This window comes from Microchirus variegatus (genome assembly GCF_963457635.1).
Source record: "Microchirus variegatus genome assembly, chromosome: 9".
Taxonomy (NCBI): domain Eukaryota; kingdom Metazoa; phylum Chordata; class Actinopteri; order Pleuronectiformes; family Soleidae; genus Microchirus; species Microchirus variegatus.
Window position 1 is genome coordinate 10,125,538 of NC_139810.1, and position 26,435 is coordinate 10,151,972.

General features: G+C 40.1%; 1 protein-coding gene across 1 annotated transcript in view; it reads left to right on the plus strand.

Annotated features, from left to right (window-relative positions):
* Window positions 1–628: 628 nt before the first annotated feature.
* LOC310931526 (metabotropic glutamate receptor 7-like) overlaps window positions 629–26,435 on the plus strand; it is a gene marked incomplete at its 3' end in the record, with an annotated part of 146,270 nt that continues 120,463 nt past the window's right edge. Inside the window, exon 1 of the mRNA XM_083894700.1 lies at window positions 629–1,144. Coding sequence (XP_083750826.1) covers window positions 647–1,144 — 498 coding nt within the window. The 5' untranslated portion in view covers window positions 629–646. The remainder of the gene's footprint in view (window positions 1,145–26,435) is intronic.

Sequence of the window (26,435 nt, forward strand, 5' to 3'; positions counted from 1 at the left end):
TTCCTGTCCCTGCGCTCCCGCGGAGTTGGACTCACAGAGGAGGATGTCTCCCACTTCAGCCGGTCCTAACGTTTAAGTATTTGGATTTATCGAATTCAAATTTCCTGCGTGTTATTCGATTAACAAGAAGGATCTGTCAGTTTTCAGGAGAGCCCCTCTCTCTCTCTCTCTCTCTCTCTCTCTCTCTCTCTCTCTCTCTCTCTCTCTCTCTCCCCCTCTCTCGATCCGTGTCTCTCTCTCATCGCGCTTTGGATTTTTGGATAAATTAGGCCACTTCATCTGCAGCAGGTGCTTATTTGTGTGTGTGCGTCTTTTTCTTCTATCTGCGTTTATTTTTCGGTTTCTAATGGATTTAGGCTTCGTTTGTGCAAAGTGACTGAATCTGTGTTCACTGTTCAACAAGCTGCTGGCAGCAGCAGCAGCAGCAGCAGGAGCAGTAGTCGGGAGATGGGCGCAGTTTGCCTGAGCCATCATCCACCATCATCACCAGCACACCACTGTCTGCTCTCTTCTTCTCCTTCTTCAGCTCAGCTTGTTCAGTCTCCTCCCTGGTGACAAAGAATGGATTCTCATTAACTAAGTTACCTCTGCCTTGTCTTGGTTTCTATCATTAACTGTCAATTATCCTCGGTACAAACTTCCCATCATGGCTCGTCCCGGGCTGCTCAGCTGTTTGTGGAGAGCTCTGTGGATCATGAGGACGGTGGTGGATCGCGCGGCGCTGCCTCAGGAGACTTACGCGCCTCATTCCATTCGGACTGAGGGACACTTGACCCTCGGCGGACTTTTCCCGGTGCACTCGAGAGGAGTGGACGGCGCACCGTGCGGGGACCTGAAGAAGGAGAACGGCATCCAGAGGCTGGAAGCCATGATGTACGCGCTGGACCAGATCAACCAGGACGAGCAACTCTTGCCCAACATCACGTTGGGCGCGCGGGTGCTGGACACTTGCTCCAGGGATACTTACGCGCTGGAGCAGTCGCTGACTTTCGTGCAAGCGCTGATCACGAAGGACACCTCCGACGTGCGGTGCACCAACGGGGAGCCGCCGGTGTTTGTCAAGCCCGAAAAAGTGGTGGGAGTCATCGGAGCCTCGGCGAGTTCAGTATCGATCATGGTCGCCAACATCCTACGCCTCTTTCAGGCAAGTCTTCTTTTTTCCTTTTTTTTGGTGGTGGGGGGGGGGGGGCAGTGGCGTTCACAAACGTTTCAGGGAGCAGGGGCTCAAGTGAAAGAAGGGGGAACCTACTCAAATAATTACATGCAGTATATTATATCAATATAAAATATATTATACAACAGTTCATTGTAATTATTTCAGTCGCTAATTTTGAAATGTAATCAAATGTCTATCCATCCATTATCTACCGCTTTATCCTCCACTCGAGGATCGCAGGGCCGCTTCGCCAATCTCAGCTGACAGTCCATAGCAGGGACATATAGAGAGACAAAAAAACATTTACTCTCACACCTACGGTCAATTAAGAGTGTCCAATTTACCTAATCCCCGTCAAACCCGTGTCTTCTTGCTGCGAAGGCAAGAGTGCTAACCCCTACACCAACCGTGTGACCCTTCATTTAATGAAATGTCCGTTACATTCTCACAAAGCTGAACCTGTTGAACCTATTAGCTCCCCGTCAATCTAAGTATAGCGGTGTTTAGATCTCGCAACAGCAACGGCATCATTAGCCGTAGATGGAGTCATGATAAATGTCCCCACCCAACCCAAGGCTACTGCTGTATACACACTAACGCTCCCTCAGTCAGGTCCGATAGTATTGCTTCACATGCATCGCATGTTTGCAGATGAAGAACTCGGCATACAAGTGACGTTAATGTTCCTGCACACTCGGAGACCAAAAAGAGGCAGACTAATAGCCAACTCTAAAAGTCACATACTGCAGCTTTAATACACCTACTCAACAAGTTTCCACAAAGGAAACTACGAAAAGAACTGTAGAAATCTATAATTTTTGGCCAATATTACACAGTTTTAAGTGAGATTTGATGCCATGTAAAATAATAAAACAGGAAACTGGAAACATTTATTCTAAAAATGTCACTATTACAAAATAAATTCATAAAACGGAGCATCAAAAGGGGTCTTGTTTTTGGTTCGAGAGTAAAAGGGCAGGTGACCAAGCACCACTTGGGCTCTATCTGTTCACATCCATGCTGAGGATAATCTTGTGACCACAAAGCTGTTGAGATAATCTGTCTTTTTTTTAGTAAAAGACTGAAAGTGGTGCCCCTCCTCACTGATACCCACCCTGCAGTAACTGGAAGCAGATGAAAAGGGATACCATAAGTGGTAAACAAACAAAAAACCTCATCTCCTGCAGAAAAAAACGACTGCCATCGCCATTTGGCAATTGCCAAGTGGTAACATGCATTAATTATTTATTTGTTTTTTAATTCATTTTGTACAATTGGTAGTTCTCACTGACACGTCTCTGTGTCTGAAAACATGTGAATAAAAAGGATGGAGAAGTGGTTCTGGGGTGATTTTTACCCTCCACTAAGCTGTGTTGGATGAGACAGCTGCATGTGCTGTTGCATGTCCCCGGTGGTGCTGAAAGAACAGCTTCCGTCTGTTCCAGTCTCACTCTGGAGTCTGGATGAGCGGGCCCTGTGTAAGGCTGGCAGAGCCTGACACAATAACACCCAAATGCCACAAACCTCCTCCTGAAAATTACAGGCCTGCGTCATGTGATTGCACATGATTGTGCGAGTCTCTTATGTGGAGCGACCGCAGGCGTTTTTTATGAATTGTTTTGAACCCTTAAAAGCCTTGATTCATGGTTGAGTTGGCTTGATTTCATCTGTGGGGGCGACACAAAATGAGCTTGTTTTCAGAGTCCCTGTGCCCTAATTGAGCTCGGTGACTGCAAGTTAATGAAATGAATTTTGCGGCACTCATTTCAAAACGAGTTAGCCTGGGTTTATACGTCTCTATTCCTGTTTGGCTGAGAATCAACTAATGGAGTTGGCCCACTGCTGTTGCTGCAGTGGAATGGGGAAGCGCAGCAGGGCACCAGTGCAATAGATTAATTATTCAAAATACATCTCCGCAGCAAAACGTCTAATTACTTGAAATATCACACTGATGCTTTTTGTATGTATGCAGATTCTTTGTGTGTGATGAGCAGAGCCAGAGGAGAATTACCTGCAGTGGCGGTGGTAGTGATTAGTGGTTGCAGATTGGAACTCGCTGTCTTGTCGTGTTTGTGCTTCCTTTTCCAGTTCAGTTAGACAAATCGAGGGCCCTCACTCTAAGTAGCTGTTTAACTGCAACTGTAAGAGCAAGAAAATACTTAACATGCTTTTAGCACCCCACCCCCCGTGTATAGGCTCCATTGTTTGGACAATTAGTCTGATGGTCTCCACCGCAAAACCTTCATCCTGTCCACAGTTCCTGTTCACTCTTTGAAGGCTGAGTTAACATATTGCATTTTTTAGTATAACAAGTTAATAAAAACCCTGGAGTCATGCTTTGAAGAATCCTCTGTACACTCATTAGTCTCTTGCAGAATGTGAGTGTTGTAAGACCCCCCCTCCCCCCCTTTTTTTTTTTAATCAAGCGTGTGTTTGTGAAATATAGGGAACTAAAGCTGCAGTAGGAAATAGCTGATTGTTGAGTTTCATCCACAAGTTGTTTTGGGATTGCAGCTCTTTGTGCTCACTGAGCCTTCTCGCATCAGATTTACTGATTTCATACACATACGTGACTTGAGGCAATCTCTCCATCTGTGACATGTGTTTTATTGCATTTATTGTTCAAATCTCATTTAGACTGTTTCCTTTGAGGATTTCCTTCCAGGATAGACAGTTGTTGACTGTAGTGGAGAAGCATGTTTCCACTGTGGTGGTGAACGTCTCAATCACAACTGACTTAAAGACACACATCATCTTCATTGCTCTAAGGTCTAGGGGGCTGTCACTTTTTCCAAGTTCGAACATCGTGTGACACGCTGTTTCTTTTAAAATATTCAGATTGCCTCCTGCCTGCACACACACACACACACACACACACACACACACACACACACACACACACACACACACACACACACACACACACACACACACACTCACATTTATTTATTTTTTTTTATTTTCACTCACCTAAGATTGGCCACTCGTGTGTTTGCCTCTCTGTGATGTCTCACTATCAACTGTGATTCGAGGCTGCGTATTTTGAACCCAACATGTTTTTTTTCACCTGACGTTCAAACAGATATCCTATCCATATGTATCTTAATGTATAGAAAAGTATGGAATTTAATTACATTTTTTAATTAAATTTTATATATATAAATCAAAGAAAGTTTACTAACGCAGCAGTCTACCTGTAGATGATATGAAACTAATCAAGCTGGCTGTAGAATGGTGTCTGGTTACCATGGTTACCGTTCACTGTTCGACTGCGATTCCATAAATTGTTCTTAAGTTTATGGCAATTGATGATTTCACATTTTGTTATACATTTGAAGGTCTTATAATACATTTTATTTATTTATTTCCAAGTATGTTTAGCCAATGAAGCAAAAGGCTTATGTTTTCTTTTGTAGTTCCCTGGTTAATTGTACATCCCTAACTGTTACTGTCTGTAGTGGTTGCAGGCACACAGCTATTAATTGCACTCTTTTAGCATTTCGCTTGAATAAAATGCTGTGAATTGAACACTCGGTTTGGAGTTCATTCACTTATATGAGCTACAATACATAGGTAAAATGTCTTGTAATTATTTGGCAACATACATAGTCAGAATTTAACGTACGTGTTAAAAGTTGGATTTTAAAACCATTTATTTACATAATTATCATCTAATAATTGGTATTCAGATGCTTAATATTGACTGAAAAATCCTCAGGGAAGTCTGGGAAAATTATGGAATTTGGAAAATATGAGGAAACTCTGTGAATATTATAAAAATGTACAACCTTAATAAGCAAACAAATAACCAGCCTTATTTCTATGTGTCAGTTAGTTTTATATAACAAGCCCATGTTCTGTCAAGTTTTCCTTCTCCCCAACAATATTCCAGGAACTGACCCTTGAGACCCTTATCTGTGCTACAGTATTGTGTTTTTCTGTTTTTGTACTCAGGGGATTTGGCAATACTTTTGTCACACAGGCTCTATATATATATATATATATATATATATATATATATATACAGTATATATATATATATGTATATATATATATATATATATATATATATAAAGTGGTGTTACAAGGACGAACCACACACCATAAAGGTAGCTCTATGCCTCTGAACTGCACTGTAATTGATCAAAATCTCCTGTGACGGGCAGGATTTTTGCAAAGACTGTGAACGGAGGCTGTAGAGGAGCTGCAGAAATGTCATTCTCTTCCTCGCTGACACGTCGCTATGAAATTATTGATCAGTAACGCCAAAGAAAATGCTGCTAACGGAACCTTTAAGGCAGTGAAAGAAATGTTTCTGCAGTTCCATCTCCTGTTTTTCTTCTCACAACAGGTGTGCTGGCATACGTGTCAAACAGTGGGAGTGTGTGTGTGTGTGTTTGTAGTCTATGTGTAATGTTGCACTGCAGTGTCTGGGGGTCTTTTAATCAAGCGCGTGGATTGACAGCAGTTGTCATGGAGCTTCGTCCATCACCCTGTTTCTTCTCGTTTCATGTGATGCCAGGAAGAGTCACCACAGCCAAACCTGCACTCTCCAGCGATGATAAATCCAGTCTTCCTCTCAGTGTGATTTTGCCCTTCTTTGCCCTTCTTCTTCCTAATGTTATTATTATTGTTGTTTTTCCTCCTTCCTCAGTGGTGATGATTGGTTGCATGATTACGATGATCCATTTGATGTGAAACCGCATGATGCTGTATAATCCATACGTGGCAGGAGTGAGAGCTTGCAGCCCCATTTACCGTCATTAGTCTTTACAGCATTTGATTAGTGCACGGTAGCAATTACAATTTTGTGAGATTGCTTTGAACTGCGATCCATCAAGTATCAAGTGATTCTTGTCAAAAGCGTCAAAAGCTTAAGAAAACACCTGTTCACGTGTAATTTAAGAACTGGGGCTGATTTGTTTCTCGCCTTTAATCAAGGTGAAAGAAACATCAAATAGCTACCGTACACGGCTTTCATGTCTCACTTGACGTGAATTATATTTGATTATTGGACGTGCTTCCACAACTACGCAGTCTTAAGAAGTCTGAGTTTAGATTGTTCAGTTAAAGCCTGCGAACGATAACCTTTTTTTTTTTGTTCTCGCCGAGTCTCATCAGGTCATTTGGCGTTTTTCACCCCTGTGATAAGTGAATCATCAGGGAAGATAAATAGTGATTGTAGATTTTATTGCCACACGCTAAATATCATGGCTGTCTATTCAGGACATGAGTAGCTGCTGAACTGTTAATGCTGGGATATTGACATGAGGGATGGATTTTTTTTTTCTGAGGACCCAGGAGAGTTGATCAATACAGTTGCCATGGTGAGGCCGATTTGCTGCTAAGATGTTTTTATTTCACTGCCTTAGAAATGAGGAGCGGCGACGAGCAGAGAGGAGAAAAAAAGAATCAATCAGCCAAACTTTTGGATTGTTACCAGGAGCTACGATGGCTTTGAAAAATTGTCCAGCCCTGACCCTCTGCAGCGAGTCATTCTCGAGGAGGACGCACACTGACAAGGCAACTTTATGCATTTTTAAATCCCGGTCTCTTGAATGAATCATGAAATAGATTTTTATCCACATGACATTTACATCAGGGGAGTGAAGCCTGCTGTCCTCTCTCACATCTCCTCTCCCCCAAACCAAGAAAAAAATACTTTGTTTTGAGTGCAGGTGAACGTCGTCTTGTCCCCCCCTGTCTGGGGGAAGCAGCCCCTTCAGACCACAGCTGTCTAAGTGAAGCATTGATGGCCTCGGCGCTCGTTGCCTTGTCAGGCTCTGCTCGGCTTTTTATCTCCTCTTTTTCTACAGAATCATCTCTGTGATTGATTTGAAGGAGATTGAAGCATTGCAGTATGATCTGTTCAGCCGACAGTGTTAAAGATCGACTGCAGAGGACTCTGTATGTATGTATGTTTGTGTGTGTGTGTGTGTGTGTGTGTGTGTGTGTATGTCTTACATAACAACCTCTTGAAGTGACACAGTATCAATAGGTTAAATATGTCTGTTTTTCCCAGACACAGTTGCCATTTGTACACAGATGCATGAAGCGGCTCAATTAGTCACATTTCTGTTTCTGTGTGCAGCAGGCGATCGCACAGATGTCAAGTATATGCAGCATATATGCGTGCACACACACACACACACACACACACACACACACACACACACACACACACACACACACACACACACACACACACACACACACACACACACACACATATATATAATGTATATATAGCCTAATGGCTTTGCAGACACCATCGCTGTAGGAATCAAAATACTGTCTCGTAGATATTTCACGATTCACATGACTGGCTATGGCTAATCGGATTCTTTTTCAGAGTGTGACACAAAGGCCTCGCTCACTGTCACAACGTGATGACAAATCTGTAACATGAATGACAGAGTAATTCCCGTTTCTTTTCTAACTTTACTCTCTGGCTGAAATGAACAGGTATTTTCATTATCACTGAATCAGTCAGTTGTGTTTTTTTTTTAAAAATGAATTGGTTAATGGTCTATTCAAAGACGGACATTGACATTGTCCACTAATGGAATATATAAAGTGTACTGTCACGGAGGAGAAAAGAAAGAAACTAGGAATATTCATATTTAAGAAGCTGATATCAGAATAAACTTGTTTTATTAAAGGGGACATATTATGCAAAATCAACGTTTCAATCATTTAAATCCTTATATTTGGGACTCTGGAGGCCCTATCAGTCGGCAAAGTGTGAAAAAGATGACTAACTCATGTTTTTGTGGTCCTCCTCAGTCTAAGTACAGGAGATAAAACATGTGATGTTGACTTCTGTGCTCATTGGGACGTCACAATGCGTTAAATTCCTGGAATTGTTGTCCCGATTTGTCCATAAAACATGCGAGAGTGCTGGCAAGGGAAATGACATCCGAAAACCGGAAGTCTGTGAAAAGTTCTATTCCTGGCTGCACAGTGCAGCACAGAGTTCTACACAAACTTCCAGCCTCAGAGGATTTATCTGTCCAGTGGATACATGGATGGTTATATATGACCGCAATGTGCCGGTAGAGCCTGTAAATTATCACTTTTCCAAATGCTAACTGCTGTTCCCAGTAGCCTCTGGGGCTGATGTCATTTCCTGTCCCTTAAGTTTCATTTTACCTTTTTTTAAGTTGCACCTAAAGAGATACTACTAAACCGAGCAATCTGAACAGGGCTGTTTTGGCAGCCTTCATCCTTATGGTATTTTGACCAAAGCATGTCACAGACATGTTCATTAGGAAACCAGGAAACTAGGTTCACTTGGAGAAATATGGTATAATATGAGTCCTTTTTATGAGTCCCCCGATTATGCGCTCATTTGTGAGGGGGTTAACATGCATAAAAACTCGGGACGGTTCGGAATTTGGCAAGTTTGTCAGGCTTACTCCAAAGTGACGCGAGAAAAAGTGGCCAGAATTGCGTTAAATGCTATTTTTTTTTGTCTATAGTTCTAAGGATTTTAACCAAACTTTGTATACTTGCTCTCATGATTCCAAACAAGTTTCTAATGAACTTCCATTAGCCCTGTTTGTGCTAGCCGAGCCAAACTCGGTCCATTTGTTCTAGACAAGTTAATGATGAACATTTTGTAAATGATTTTCTCTAAGTCAACAGGCATGACCTCAGCGATCTGACAAATTTGATGTTAAAATGGCACGAAAACTACTTCAAAATTCCACTTTTTGACCGTTGAGTGAGGGAGACGATGAGGTCAGGGAACTGCTGCCCTCCCCGAGTTGCATGGGGTGATGGTCCTATGGTCCTATTAATTAAAATTGAAGCATCGAACATTTAAATATATCTTAATGTCTGTTGCGGATTCAGTCCTGATAGTAGCTCCGCACAACTCTCCATCTGTGTCTCAGTATATCAATGTTTACATCTGATATTTCTTATGTGCAGTGTGATATTCCCACACTGCACATAAGAAATTATTCATTTTTATGTCGAGGCTGCAGACACAGATTGGAGATGGAAAAAAACCACAAAGCTGTGTCCATGAAAAGTTGGAGAAGTGCACACTTATGTTCAAAAAACCCCATTTGTTCAGCAGTTTTTTGGGATAAATACTTCCTGTCCCACCTGCCCACTCCTGCACTGCTGCTGCATACACACAAACGCTCCCTCAGACGTTGATTATTGTAGGGCTGAAACAATTACTTTGATTACTGAATTTATCATCAATCATCGTTTTGATAATCGATGAATGTTTTGACTGTTTTTTTTTTAAGAATTAAAGCAAGTTTTCTGATTTATCAGCTTCTGAAATGTGACTTCTATAAATGTGGTTTCTTTGCTCCAACAATTAAATCATTAAAAACTAAATAATTTGAGAACATCATCATTTTGGAAAAAAACACCGAACAATTTTCAACATCTTTTGACATTTTATGGACCAAACAATGACATGATTAATGGAGAAAATAATCAACAGTTTCAAGATAATCGTTAGTTGCAGCACTAGATTTTAGCCTCTGTTTACATAGGATCCACACGGTTGGTGTAGTGGTTAGCACTCTTGCTCTTGTCGGGTTTTGAAGATAATATGTTAAGTTCATACGCTTCAAACGTAAACTTTAATAAGTAGCTATTGTCATAAATGTGATATCATTGAAGTGATTACCTCACCGTGCTCTTTCACTCAAAACCTGTGCACACATTCACAGCATTCATTCACGTTCCTGTGCCTTCGTGGAAGGTGAGAAATGTCATGTGTGCCGTGAAATATGATGCGATACTACGCGTGCGTTTGTTATTATTTCCGCACTTCAATGCTGGTGTTAGCCCACTCAGACTCGCTAGCTCGCTAACTAGAACCCTAACATTAATAAAATATTATACAGAATAAGAACAGCTTATTTTTTTTAAACAATATGAAAAATCTTGCTATATGAAGGTTCTGATAATGATCTCTGATTCTTTTATTCTAAATAGACGTGACGACGTGTGAGCCGCTGAACGTTTGTACATGTGATGACACATCACACTCCTCACCGCTTGTGAATGCAGTTCTTATTAATACATGCCAACTGTACTGTACATGCACGCACAGTAATTGTAAGCCCAATTATTGAATCACCGAGAACGCGCACAATACCCAGGTGAATATTTCAGCGAGCGTGTCAATATTACATCAGCAGAACAGTCCACAGGCTGACGGAGACAGTTTGAACTGTTATTGTTTCCATGCAACACACACACACACACACACCCCCCACACACACACACAAACACACACACCCCACACACCTCACACACACACACAGATACACTTTTCTCCCCAAAGCATTAAAAAATAAAACTCTCCAAATGAAGGTCGACGAGGAAATAGTTAACACCTGCCGATATACTTCTTTTTTTTACAAATAAAATGGCTGCCAGGCATAAAAAAGGGTTATTGAGTCACCCGTTACATTAGTTGTTTGAAGAAAATCATTGCTCCTGGTCGTTGGGAATAAGCGCTCTGCTGCTTTTCATTAAAGCCTTTTAATCAGAGTCTGACGTATGGGCCCAGTCATACTAGAACTGGCACAGTGACATTTTACACTATAGGGAGATTAGAAGCAGGTGAGACAGGAAACAGTGTGGGCAAGGTTGCAAGCGTGAGAAGCAGGTGTTATCATGGCAAACAGGTTTTACAATAGAATTCGAAATGTTGAGAATTGTGCACCTTTTTCATGAATTACCGAACACTCTTTGCTTCATCTTTGGTTTCACTTTCAGCCGCACACAGCATGAACACTCTGCTGGTGTTCTTTAAGCATGCACTTATCCAAACAAGGATGCAAACAATCAATACGTACTTAAGGGGAGGTCAATCCCACCTGCTCGCTCTAATTGGATGGACATCAGAGGTTGATGCCTTTTCTTTTTGCAGGTCACTGTTGTAGCTGCGGGAGATGGGCAAGACAATACAAATTTATAAAAAATAACAAATACAACAGTGTGGTCATCCACAGATACCTGAAATAATCTAGCTGGACAAAATAGCAACACATTTTGAGTTGAAGTACCAGAATTGAGAAAAAAACACAACCAGGTTAAGGGAGAACTAATTGATTTTTTTTATAACTGATACATCTGTTGATTATTTTCTAGAATTTCGTGTCAGAGCTGAAACAATTACTCTAGTAATTGGTCGTCAACTATTTTGATATTTGATTAATCGGTTTTAAGCTTTTTTCATAATAAAAACAAGATTTCTGATTGTTTCAGCTTCTTAAATGTGAATATTTCCTTAATTTCTTTGCTCCATATCACAAAGAAAACATTAAAAGTGAATCATGTTTGTTTGTAGACAAAAACAAGACAAAATCATTTCCAGGTTTGACAAACACTGATCCACATTTTAAAAAAAATTTCTGATATTTTTTGGATTTTTCGATTATGAAAATAATCCATAGTTGCAACTCCATCCAGTAAGAGGTTTTATCCATAACATGCATTAACTCTCATATAGAGAAGCAAAGCAAACAGAAAATATTCACATTTAATTAAGAGGCTGAAATCAGAACTTTTTTAATTAAAAAAAAACAACAAAAAACTCACATCAATTAATTCACTTATCAAAAGAGCTGCCAGCTAGTTTAGTAATCAATAAATCATCGATTAATCCCCGCAGTGCTTCTCACGGTCACCGACTTTCAGCTGAATATCTAAAATGATCTGACTGGACCGAACAGGAACCGTGCTGAGCTGAGGTATCATTGATCTTGTTAAGCAACAAAATGCATAAAATCAAATAAAATTTGCCCCACAGTCCCCAAAATGTGCTTCTGTTTACCCTTTATGGGAGAAATAGTGTTCGTGTTGTTGCCTTCGGCATTCAGTGGTTCAGGTAGAGCGTATATATTCACACTTCACAAACACAATGCCGCGTGCGTCAATGATGCAATATTAATAAAATGAATAAAATATCCATGTGTCAGACAAGTTGTCAGTGATGCTGACACGAGGTCATTAGGTCAGCCGCCTGCCATGGGGAGAGTATGAGAAACCAATGCATGACTGATATTAAGGTCCTGGCTATTCCCTCGGGTCTGGAGGTGGAGGGAGGTGGGGGAGGCAGTGGGCTTTATTATTCAGCTACATAATAGTATGCTATATGAATAAATGTTTCTCAATGAAAAAAGGGTTATCCCATTCTTCATTTGTCTTCGGACTTAATCTGGTTTGTTTCTGTGTAATGCTTCTGCAGCAGTAGCAGCAGCTCGTAAATATTGATCGAATATATTTTAATGTGGTGTCGTCCCCTATTATAGATTGAGTTTTGGGGTCTTTGTTTGATGACTGTGGCAGCTTGACTCCCCCACTCCTGATATTATACCAATGTTCTCCCGTTCCCTTGGAAGAGGGGAAGAAGAGGGCACCTGCTGAAATGCATTAAAAGCTGCGCTCACGCTGAGGTCACATCGCCATTCCTTTGAGACGTATTGTGGGTATGACCAGAATGCCGCTTTTAGACTTTGCTGGAAGTTGTTTTTTCCTCCTTCAGTTTATCTGGCGAATAGAAGGAAACCCGGAGAAGAAGAGACACCATTACATCCGATCCTCTTAAGGGGGATGAGTGGAAAATGGTAGGAGTGTCTCTGCTGGCTGCTCTTTGGCCTCTCGTTCCTCCTACCAAAAGGGAAAGAGAAACTGTCCCCACAGAAGACAGACCTGAAAGGCTTTATTACAGCGCTCATTGTTGCGATCTGTGATCCATGCGACATTATAGACAGAGCCTGAATTCTAAAGTTACTCAACCGTATAGTAGACTTCTGGGCCATACCACTAAATAGCTCTAATCTTGTTTGCAGAGTAGAAAACCTCACAACAGTACAACATAGTTTTACAGATCAATAATACATTTGCCTTTTAAATTTGATTTCATGACACCATTAGCAAACTGTTTTCCATGGTAAAAGAGTGAATCTGTTAAAAGGCTTCTTTTAGAGCTGCTTATGAGAGCAGCTTCAAAAGAATGCACGTCTTATGGTTCCTCTTAGACCTGGAATCTGTGCTTTGTTCCCCCGTTTGATCGCTTTCTTGCTTCCTCCCACATCCAGCAGTGAAACTGCACAGCACCTCACATATTACATTGCACTTCACACTAATCCCGTGGATCTACTTCTCCGGCAGAATTCCCTCTTCAGACATAAAAGATGCTGCATTCTAAAGACGAATGGAGCAAACAGAAGGAAACACGGGCAACACTTTACTCTAAGTCCTCCTGTTTAGCATTTATAAGCAGTAAACAGGTTTATAACGCATTAAAAATGCAGGGACTCAGCTATCTTTAGCTGTGCATTTATCAGCAATTATAACGCATCAGTAGAGACCTGTCTATAAACCGAAAATCAAAGACAACGCAGTAAAATGCTGTGAAATAGTTATATAAGATATGTCCCCATATAAAATGCTACCAACTGTTGAGAATTGTAAATTAAACACTTAAATGTATCTGCTAATAACTGCATTATATATATGTACATGTTAAGGGAGTTTTAAAGCAGTTTTTCAACAAGACGACAAAAACCAAACAAACCAAAATGTAGTGACGATTGCTGAACCAGGGAACCTTAATTGTCAAGTGTGTTAGAAACTATCTTGCCAAATCTGGCATCTCCACTCCAGACACATATACATGCTTTAGTGTGGACCAAAGCAGGTGAACATCACTGATATTCAGTGTTTGTACAGAATCTAAATCTAAATGCTCTGGTATCAAATCACCGGTTTAATAAACATGTAGATCACATTTACACCTGGCATTAAAATGCTTTTTCTGTGATGGGATTGCAATCAGATAGCGCCTGACCACTTGAGAGTACAAGTGTAAATACACCCGAGGACAGATTGTTATCCGATCTGCCAAACCACTGCGGGAGGTGGCCGGAGTCGCATTGTTACTTACATTGAACAGAAATGTAAATGCAATGAGTCTCCAATGTGTCTCCAATGTGTCTCTCTACAGGGACAGTGAGATGGATCATGCTGTGGTTCTGTATGTTTCGTACCTGCTGTGCATGGTAATCATGATACAAAATAGACGGTGCGTTGCTCTTGTGGTTGTTGTGTTGTCTGAAATTTTTTTTGACAAACGGTCAAGCTTGTCTTATTTGGACTAACAGGTATGTTAGTCCAAATAAGACAAGCTTGATTTTAACTGGACTAACATGTTTACATGACATTAAGAAAACCGAATGATTATCTTAGTCTGAATAAAATCTGACTCCTAACAAGCAAGAGTTTTAACTGCAGCTTCACAGCAGGAGTCTGTTCTTCTTCCCTCCTTCATTTCCTCATCTTAAGGAATTTTAAATAAAGAGGCAGAGGTTTTCTGTGTGTGTTTTGCATCCAAAGAAGACACAATTTGCAGAACAAAGACATCTCAGCGAGCAAAAAAAAAGGCAGGGTAGTGATGAGTAGTGATGTAGGAGCAGGTGCAGTCACTCACGAGTGAACGGGTAAAAAAAGAGTTATTATATATCATTACAGCATTGCTCCATCCATTAAAGGGACATTGTGTAGTATTTATGGGTTTATATAACCCAAAATCCACTTTTTTATACATATTATGTGCTCCTGCATTGTCTAGTCGATGTATAATAGTTTTTGTTTCATTTTCGTAGTGTTTCAAAAAGTCATGTAAAATAACATGGTCGCGGGCCGCGGTTGCATAGCCACTGTTAGCAGCGAGACGCCATGTTTCTACCGGAGCCTGTAAGGACAAACGCGAGAGAACAAATCAAGCGTCTCTTTACTTGTAGCGGAAGTCCCGCCTCCACTCTCTCCGCTTCGTCTGCTACGGCAGACGAACGGTAGCTCGCCCTCTCCCTCGCCTCACGAACCTCATCTGCTGACACGGAGAAAGACGACGAGGACGACATTTGACCAGCTGCGGATACCGTAGCGCTCAGGGAAGGGAGGGGGTGAGCAGAGGAGCAGTTCTTTGTTGTAAATAAATCTTTATGGTCTTTGAATGATGCCACATCACTCACTCACACATGGAACTTGTAAAATCACTAGTTGTTTGTTTTCAGTCTAACTGAATCATTAGAGTCAGTTAATTAAAACTTCTTTATTTTTAAAATGTCTTCAGTACTTCCTCCATGACTGAAGCACAGACTCCGTCACTGGACTGAAATACAGCAGCAGGGTTTGTGTTGCCGATTGTGATTAGCTTTGGTGTCGCTAAATACAACAGACTCCTCTGTTAAATATTGAGATTTTAGACATTCCCTGGTAATTGTTGGAGATGAACCCATGTTTTTAGGATTGTCACATCTTTTTAACTCGTAGTACAATAAGAGTTGTAAGGCTCCACAGTTTAATGTCTTTCACAATAGAAGTAGTCCTTCATTCTCTCCTCATCCTTCTGAATTCTAATCCACAGTTCAACCTCCAAAGGGACACCTATACCAAGATATCAAACCAAACTGTTAAATATTGCTTTATATCTCAAATGTCTCAGATCGCACCGTATGTGCGTGTCTTACCCTCGCTTGTTAAATACATAAGGGAATATACTCGCACGTACAGTACACCAAACCCGTTTTAACAAGATGGAGTCTGCAGTCATGCTTACAGTTCTGAGAGATTAGGTGCTTTAACCCCTGCTGTTGGTGTGGCTGTGCTCAGTGGTGGAGCTGGACTTCTAACAACCAGAATATGGGGGTTTGATCCCAGCTCACTCGTCTATATGTCTGTGTCTCCCCGGTCAAAACAGTTAACTGCAAATTGCTCTTGGCGGCTGAGCGGGCAGCATGTGGATGTAAGATATGTGATAGAAAAAGAGCTGTAAATAGATGTGCAGTGGAAATGTGTGAGTGAACGAATGGGTGAATGGCAACTGCAGTGTAAAGTGCCGTGAGTGGTCTTTCAAAACTCGAAAAGTATATAAATACTGATCATTCACCATTTTGCAAACACACTCAACTCAAATGTTCCCAAGGTAAAAATGTTCATTCCGCTTTTGCAGTTTGGTGTGTATGAAATATTCAGATATATTTCATATTTAAAAGCTGGGTCATGTTATAACAGTACTATGTTCAAATGTACAGCTGAAGGTGATGATTTTTTTTTACATTCAACATATATATATATATGACAATAATAAATCAAATCAGTAATACTGTAAGGCTAGGCGATAAGGCTTATAGATAATATGTCAGTATTTTTAGGCTTTATCCTGATATATGATGCAGATATAAAGCTGTACACAAGTTGTTTCTCTGGGCTCATAAAGAGTGTCCTTTTGTTTGCGCTTCTCAACGGAGAGAGTAACAAAACACTGTAAATAGACTCTGTTCGTGATCTGTATTATATGATCTGAACAATCCAGAAAAAGCCTTTCATTTCAGATACCTGCATTTGGTATTTTTCTTTGGCTTTTTAATGTTAAATATTTTCGTGTGTTTGCTTCTGAGACTGGGGAGGAAATTTTGGTTCATGCATAGAACACCAAGTCTGACTCCAGCTATGTTAGTCCGACTAAGTCGAGCTTCATTTTAATAGGACTAACATGTTTACATGGCATTAAGAAAACCAAATGATTGTCTTAGTCTCACTAAAATCTGACTTCGAACAAGCGAAAGTCTTCCAACATGAAGAGTTTTCTTTTGCTTGCGCTTTTCAAAGGAGAGTGACTACACTGTAAATAGACTCATATAAAATATCTACTGTTCATGATCTGTATTGTATGGAAATCACCCAGTTATTGCCTTTCATGTTAGAAACAATAAAACTGACATAGATATGGTCAAATTCTGCTAATAATTACACTTAAAATCAAATAAGTGTTATTTAATAACCTTTGTTGAATATAATGTTTTTTCCATGTATTTTTTATCAATATTTAATGTATTATATTTAGTATAACCAGAAAAGGTCATTGCAGATGCCATATCCTATAGGATAATGTCCAAAATCTAAGATGATATCTTGTATCACGTGAGCCATTCAATGTATATATAGTAATTTTTGACAAATACCTGTAACCCAATATCTTGTGTCTATCTTGAGTCATGAAGAGGTTGTTTTTTGGACACATGTGGCCACATTCTGAATTTAAACATTTATTCATGGAATGAAATGAATTGATCAACAATACGATATCTTTAGCAACAACATTAGACAACTGCTTTAAAGTTAAAAACACATTTATTTGAGCACTTACAACAGAACTTTAAGGCAGTCATAAAAGTAAATGCTAAATATCGTTTACGTTTAGAAACGACTCTGCATCAAAATCAGCGGGGAGAGGAGGCATCACTCATGCATATGTAATTTAAAGTTTCACAACCAGGAATACTCAACACCATGAGGTCTTTGATGAGCTGTTTGGAAATAAAGTAAGAGAGTCAAGGTTGAGATGGTTTGGTCACGTGAGGAAAGGAGAGAGTGTGATTATACTGGACAAAGAGCTGAAAAGAGAAAGACCACAGAGATGGTTCCTGGATGTTGTGAAGGACGATGTGAGGACACAAAGGATAGGACAAGATGGAGGCAGATGATCCACTGTGAAAAGAGAGAAGCCAAAAGAGTAATAGAACCACTAATATCCAGCAGGGACTCACCTGTGTGTCTCTGAATCTCCTCCACTCCATTTCAACAGTGTGCTCCTATAGCCTCGTGCAAATCATTTTTATTGCTCATGATAATTGTATTGTAAATATACACATAACGGCAGGCAAAAAAATACAACTGAAGAGGCCAAGCTGCCTCAAGCCCCCTCATTTATTTGTAGCCACAGCACATCATTAACACAGATTTCTTTGTTTCCAGTGATTAAAATTTTATTTCATATTACAGCAGCGCAAGTAGATGCCAGTCCATTACAACTGTGTGTGTGTACAGACACAGTACAGACAGCCTCATGGGGGCGCTAGGGATCAAGTGATTTCAGATAATCATATCGGATTAGGGCTGCAACTAATGATTCTTTTCATAACCAATGAATATGCTGATCATTTTCTTAATGAATCAATTAGGTGTTTGGTCAATAAAATGTCACAACATGATAGAAAATGCTCAATGTGTTCTTAAATGTACCAAAACATATTCACTTTTAATCATGTCTTTCTTATATGGAGCAAAGAAAATATTAAAAGTCAGAGAACTAGTTTTAATTATATAAAAAAAGACATTCACACCGATTATCAAAGTAGTTGGCAATTATGAATCATTGCAGCGTTAATTAGAGTGCATCCTCTGGGCATTGTGTATGACCTAAAGGGACTATATGTAAGATCTGCAAGAGTTTCAAACGGGCATTTCAGTCCAAATTAAAAATATTGGAGAGCATAGTTCCCCCACAAATGAACCCCCACTCCCTTGCAGAGCGCCATGTTATACTCTTTTCCCACGATATAAACACAAACAGAATTTGCAGGCTATAAATTCAACTTTAAATTGTCTATATGTCTCCTAATCTCTGTTGACATGTCATGGTGATTTTATGGCATTTCTTACATACAGCTATAGAACATAGCCATAAGTTACAGTTACTGTTTGCAGTTTCAATACATCCAATAGCTGTGGACTGGACCAAAGCATTTGGATCAGCAGACTCACGAGTCAGACTGACATTGGCGCCACGTTCATGTTGATTTTCTCTCACAGTTAAAGGCAAAAAAGGGCCGATGATAGATGATATATGAGCCCACATTCACAGTCTGTGGCTTTACTTATAACCCTTGAGGAATAAGACCTTGGTGCCCACCTCTCTCTAATGATGTGTGGAATGCAGTTTTAGAGCGAGCACAGTCGAGCAGTAAAAAATGACTTACCCCATGTCCACCTCACCGAGACTAAAGGGGCCAAGATTTACTCCTAGCATTGACCTGTCTCTGTGTAAACATGTGCCAAGGACCTCAAACAAAAAGGTGTAACATGCCCTTTTTATGAATGTTATGGTTTGTGAATGTTTGAGTAAATTTAGTTCAAGCAAAGTCTTCAGACCTGCAGATCAACTGCACATCAAACATTTATGATGCGGATGTCCTTCACTATAGCATGTCGGCCTAAGATTTTGAATCAGAAACGTTCAAAAAATGATGAGTTGCATCAATGGAGATTACGGAGAAAGTGAAGAACAAACAACATAGAAGGAAAACAAGACAAAACAATATGGAGTAAGCAAGAAATGAATCCTGGCTTTAGTTGGTGAACAGTGGCTACGAATACAAAGCAAAAAAGGTGCCATGCAGGAGGAGGGTTGTGTGTAGAGAGTGTTCTGGTTATGTTCCACACGGTGTGTGTGAGTGTCTTTGGACATGCAAGTGTAATATAATACCATACCAAGTTACATTATATCTATTTTGTGCATGTCTGAGTGTGTGATGGGGTGGAGAAAACTCCTGGTAATGAGGCGGAAATGTCATTTATGAGGAACTACTGTTTTTGTTTTAGATCTGAATTGTGGTTTGGTTCAGGTTTAGGTTAACGTTAGGGATAATACTACGTTTGTCAGTCACTCTGTACTGTCCAAAGAAGAATATTTCATGCAAACTCGTGTGTGCTTTAAAATATAATACATACATGGCATTATGAGATACATAAGTGTTTTATTATCTAAGAAAAATAAATATTAGACTGCACACTATCTCAAAAGAGACGTTATTTTACAACATGACAGAAGCAACACAAATCTTGTGTAGATGTTGAGCAGACTGCAGACAAATGTATAAGACTTAAGATATAAGATATAAATGCACAGGTTTATCCAGCGATTACAGAGACGTGCAACACTGGCTGGAAAAGATAAAAAATTCTCCTTAACAAGGACATTTATGGTTGCCTTTTCTGATTTAAGATCTTGACTTCAAAAGTCTTTTTTCTTTCTCTGCAGCCCCGTCCCCTGTGGCAGATGAAAACATTTGCAAAACTACAGTAGAATTCTTGAGGAAGCAGCGTAAAGAAAAAATGTATGAATAAATAATAATAATAATAATAAGAATGATGATGATGATGACGATGATGATGATGAAAACATGTACTGTAGCCATGCTTTGCTGTTATGGCATGTCATTTACATTATTTACAACACAGTTCTTGATACACTGTCGAATATGATGACTTGAAAAAAGTGGTGGTTCAACACAAGCTGATATGATACGAGTTGCTGTTGAAAATGCAATTCAGTACATTTATTATTTATGATTTGAATACATTTTATCTAAAAGATCAATAACTAAGAACATTCACAGTCAGTTTTTTCATATGTTCATACAAAGAGGAAAACATGTGAACTTGTATTAGCGCCATCGTAATAACAGACATGACAGTAACAAATCATAACGCTGGGAAAACAGAAAAATGACACAGCAAGTGAAAGGAAAATGATGTCAGCGATGTTGGCTGATTGGACCTTGTCATTATCCAGATTAGTGGATCATTGAGTCCACTCCACACAAGGGGAAGTGTGGAGAGAGGCAGAGGACGCCGTAACACTGTACTCACACCGTGACGTCGCTTCATGTGTGTTATAAGATGAATAGTTCTGTCTTTCTCTCTCAGGGTTCTCGCCTGGATATTATTTTAGCATAATGGTAATGGCGAGGGAGCACAGCGTGGAGCTTTTGAAAATTTAAGGTGAACGTTCTTTTTACACCATATATACTTGATGGGTCATTTTTATACCCTTGTATCTTGGCAGAGTGTCTAAGGACCTGGAGACAAGATATTTAAACTCAGAGGCTACCCAAAAAACAGAGATAACTGTTAATGTATGCTAACATCATGATTAGTTCTTGGAATCTAATGGAAAGTGTGACTCTGCTGGGGACGGTTGCCATGGGCTTGGCAGTTGCTATGCAGTGATTGACATCGGAGTGCCTTTGTTTTGTTCTGTTCGCTCGTGGGGGGAAACTTAGGTTGGGAGATGTTATTACGTGCTGCTAATGTTGTGGAGTTTTGTGGCTGAATGTCGATGCTGTTCCTGCTGATGTGTGTGCGATCTATAACAAAATTGTGATGTCGATACTACTAAAAATCCATCCATCCATTTTCAACCGCTTTATGACAGGAGGGTCATGGGGGGTGCTGTGCAGTGACGTGCGGTGACCTCTAGGGTAGTACTGATGATTTAAAGTCCCCAATTTTTCTTTTGTATGTTGGCCATCCAGATTCAGTCCCAAAACAAAGTTTTTCACATTTGATCTGGCATTGTTGTTACACAAGTAAATACAGTCAAAATATCTCATCAATTTTGTGTGTTGGCCGCAAATCATACCGTAATGGGCCGATACGCTACCATGTGCTAGCTAGAACCCTGTCTCTACTTTACAAGCTTCCTGTCTCTTATTATAAACGTCCAAAACTCGATTTCTGAATGTTTTAGCTTCTTAAATGGCTTAGAAATATTTTTCTGGTTTCTTTGCCCTGTAGAACTAAGAAATCATTAAAAACTGAATCATTTTGGTTTGCGGACAAAACAAGACAATTGAGAACATCATAATTTCCAGGTTTGACAAACACTGATCAACATTTTTCAGCATTTTCTGACATTTTATGGACCAAATGGTGACTCGATTCATCGTGAAAATAATTGACAGATTAATCGATCATGAAAATAATCGTTAGTTGCAGCGCTAGGTATACATCTGCAGCACACTTTAATGTAAAGTAGGTTTCAAATGATTCGATTGGTCACATTTACAGTCAACGATTGTAATGTATACAAACACGTAGTAGCAAGTGAGTCCTGACTTCTTTCCAGAGTTGCGTTTGTTCACATTGCTCTATCATGCTGTGCCAGTGTGTGCTCTTGCGTCAATAAGAATTGGTTAATCTTCCCGCACCTAATTTGCATGCATGTATCATTAGCCTCACCTTACCATGCCATACCTGTTAAAGCTCCACATCTCCCTTGGGGGTGGGAGGTGCCCCCAGTTTGGGAGTCACTGGTCGAACCAGTGTTGAAGTTGCATCAGTTATTGGTGCAGTTGTATTGTGCTGCTAAATCTCACCCTCACCTCGCTCTTGCCTCTTCCGGGGCGACGGTGGATCAGTGGTAGAGCAAAGTCGAGCGCGTTGTCTTTCAAATTGAACGTTGTGGGCTTAATTAGTGGCTTAACTAGTCGACATTCCGACGTCTCCTTGGGCAAGACACTTAGCCCCCACATTGCTCCTTGTTATGTCAGCAGCATGGGATTGGGTATGAAGATGTGTGATGGAAAATGCACTGCACAAAGGTGAGCTGTATGAAATGTCTATCTTTGTCTTAATAAGATATTACAGCTAAAACAATAGTTTGTGTGTAATCCCAACCAAGGAACAAGATCTCTTCTATTCTCTTCTTAGAGCGTGTGCAAGTTTAATAAGAAATTCTTTGGTATATAAATTCTTAATGTCAGCTTAATCAAGTATGAGTATAATCAAGACTCATTTGAAGTAAACATTTCTTACACAACAGAATTTATTTGTCGTTTAAATACAACTTTCTTCTGTTCTTTACCAGTTTTGTCGAGTTTATGACCATTTTTTTCCTCATTGTGAGGAACATTGCAGTCTGAATGTGGCTGCAGATTTACAAGCTGAGTATTCTAGCGAAGAAAACATTGCTCACCCCATTGGCAGATTATTTTATCTTAAAACAAGAACAATTTAAATACATTTAAGAATGTCTGGCTTTATTCTAGTAGGGCTTTTTTGCAGTGTGGTGGTCTTTTGTAGAGCTCACCCAAAAATATGTACTCTCTCTCTCTCTCTCACACACACACAAACACAAACACAAACACACACCCATTGGTGTCATGAAATACAACAATTCATACAACCAGGTGATTATTAGAGCTTGAGCCACGAATTGCAGGGGCCAAAAATGGCTCCTGACACAAATTTGTGCAAGGAACCTATTGTTATCTTCAGATTATTATTATAATAATATACCTGGCAGGTCTATCAGGTCTGCCACAAATGCGATATTGGCATACTTCCCGGACCCATGTGTTGCTCAAGGGCTCTATAGCGCCCCCTTAGGTGAAACCAGAGGCAACATTGAGCCCCACCGAATTTCCCCAAACTTGGTGAGAAGATGTTATCGACCTGTACGAACACAAAAGTCAACCGTAACCATGGCCTCACCCCAACTGGATGCCGGCCATTTTGAATTTCGGTGTCCATTTTGGCGATATGCACCCTATGAATGAGGGAACTCGTCTGAGCTTGTTTGTCTGTCAATTTTTACTAGACACATAAAAGGTGAAAAGTTATCGAAAGGCTTTGTGGATTCAAAATATTTCGACTGTTCCCCACGAAACAGGAAGTGCCCTATAGCTTTGGTATACATTGAGTTCCACCGAATTTCCCGAAACTTGGTGGGAAGATATTATAGACCAAGACAAAAAAACAGAACAAAAACGTTGACTGTAACCATTAGGGCTGGGCAATTATATAAATTCTGCGATATATATCGATATTTTAGTTCCCCAGAAAGTATGGATTTTTCAGCGTCAAGTATCGTTAAGTCCCATTTAAATCCCCGGTATCTCCGCCTGGCACTCATTGCCAACGTTAGCGTTGCAGGAAGAGTGATGAGGTCAGCTAGCCACTAGTGTTGCTGTAGAGCATTTGGAGCCTTTGAAGTCTTTACACAGTCGCCGACGTCTCCCTCTTTCTGTTTACGCAGTCTGGGCCAGGAGATTCAAGAAAATGGCGGCGAACATAAGTCCAACACCTTCATTCTTAAAAGCAGTGTGGGAGCACTTTGGTTTTAAAAAGAATGTAACGCAGTTTTTCGTGCTGCGGCACTGGAGTCCAGGCACCTCAGTTTTACTCACTGGACCTTTAAATGTGTGATAAGGTACTCTTCAAGGAGAACAGTGTTAGAGATTTGTTATTTGAGTTTGTGGATTTGTGCTCACTTCCTCTGTTTGTCTTTGACTTTGCTGTGTCTAAGAAGGTAGGGAAGAAAGCTAGAAGGGAGGGAGTGGGGGAGGATTATATGTGATTCACACAACACATGTTAAACATATTCTCCAAGTGGAAACGTCAATAAAGAGTTTATTCAAAGAACTGTTAGAGTATTGAACCTTTGCAACGGTGCAAAACCAACTTTGCTCCGTGTTCTCCTGTCAACGCCAAAGGGACAGGAGGTGCGTGTGTCACATGGTTGACTGACTCTGTCTCTGGATGCTTGTGGCACACGAGGCTGCATTTCCACTGCATGCCCATGTGACAGCCCCAAATGTAGATGTGGATGCCACCGAAGTACAGCAAGAAATAGACATAGTCCCTGCACAACAGCCAAGGGGAAAGGACACACAATGGACCCTTTTTGGTTTGGAAGCTATTCAAATGCAGCCGATTCATTGTTTTGTTCCCCCCGGTTTTTCACATCCTTTCTGAAAGCAATGTTGAATTTAAGGTAGTAAAAAGCATTTTTAAATTCAATTTGGAGGAAAAAAAAAAACCAATGTATTTGCTCACAGAGGGCAATTTTATCCTTCCACCCTTATTGAATTCGACCAGTGGCAGAAATCTTAGGAAGCAGCAATACAGTGACACAATAACCTCCATTAGCAGAACAAAGCCTGCATTCAAAATATTACTTTAGCAAACGTTCATTCGTTTTATCTACTGTCAAATTTAATTTAACTATTGTTTTAATAATACAACGTATTAGCGTGTAGCTGCTCAAGTTGGAACTATTCTATATGTGAAAGAGCAGTTTTATCTATAAATGTATGAGGACACTGAATGCGTGACATTTTCACCAGTGAATGAACTGGTAACTCTAGTGATGGACAGACATACAGAAGGATAGACAGAGAGATAGATTCACATTCGGAGATTAGAAAATATTCACCTTCAGAGATTAGAAAATATTCACATTCACAGATTGGAAAACGTTCACATTCAGAGATTAGAAAATGTTCACATTCACATTCAGAGATTAGAAAATGTTCACATTCTGAGATTAGAAAATGTTCACATTCACATTCTGAGATTAGAAAATATTCACAGTCATGTCAGTGTTTACCAAACCTGAAATCATCACGTCTTTTCAGTTTTAATTATTTATTTATTTTTTGTCAAAAGAAGCAAAGAAACCAGAAAAAATGCACATTTAAGAAGCTGAAAAATCAGAAATGACGTATTAATTGTAAAAAAACAAACTCTAAAACAGTTGACGATTAATTTAGTCATAGATTAATCGAATAATCATGCCCTAAATTGCAGATTCTAATTGATACATTGATATTCCGTCCTTGCATCAGATCACTGGCTCTCGAATAATCCAGCCTTGACCCAATTTCTTTTTTTTGAACCACTAACTTTATTCAACAAAAATAGTGCAGTAATACTAAATACCTTTGTGCTACAGCGATGGATGTAATGGCTTAAAATAATACCCCCACATGTGTGATATATCTATACATCATGTGCTAAACGTTCAGCTTCATCTCAAAGCCATGTGTTGTGTCAGTGCCACCTTTGCTGAAATCCTTTGAGCAAACTGAAACACAGAGCAGGTTTTTTTCTGCTTAACAAAGCACAGCTGTGGAATATAAGCCAAACAAAAATAACAACACTCCTATTCTGTCGCAGCAAAATTGATCTACATATCTGACTGCACTTTCAGTTTCTGTTTTATGAAGTTACAGATATCTTCCAAAAAAAGAAAAAGAGAAAAAGAAAGCACATGTAACGTGGATTGTGGATGGGATTGTCATAATCCTGACTGAGCCTCTGTGTCAGAGAGCTGCAGTGTGTTTGCTTTGCATTGTAACCACCGTTCTGAACTTGCACTCATGCTCTGCTTTCAGCATAAAGGTCGCTCGACCACTGCTGCTCTCTCTCTCTCTCTGTAGCAGCATAAAGTTGCAGTATCAGTTACGAACTTCAAACCGACAGAGTTCAATGCTCATTAGAAAGTAGCTTTTTCTTTGAAGACACGAGTGGGATTCTTGCCAAAGTGCGGAGGCAGAGCCTCGCAGTAAAAGCCGTGCTTAAGCAGCAGAGAGTCTTGCAGCAGCTCACTGTCTGTCTGTCTGTCTGTCTGTCTGTCTGTTGAGAGAAGTCATGAGCTCGCTGAACGTGACATATACCAGGATAAATGAGATGGTCCAGTCCGGCAACCTACAGAATTTTACACACAACCCACAGAAACACTGCATTGGAGTATACTAGTGCAGTGCCCGTAGGAAGTATGTATTCCTATAGAGGGAGCTGAAGAAGATTTTTCAGTTATGGCAATGCATGATAAGTAACGTAAAGGCTAACATTATACAAACACTGTGCAACCTCATTGAGCACA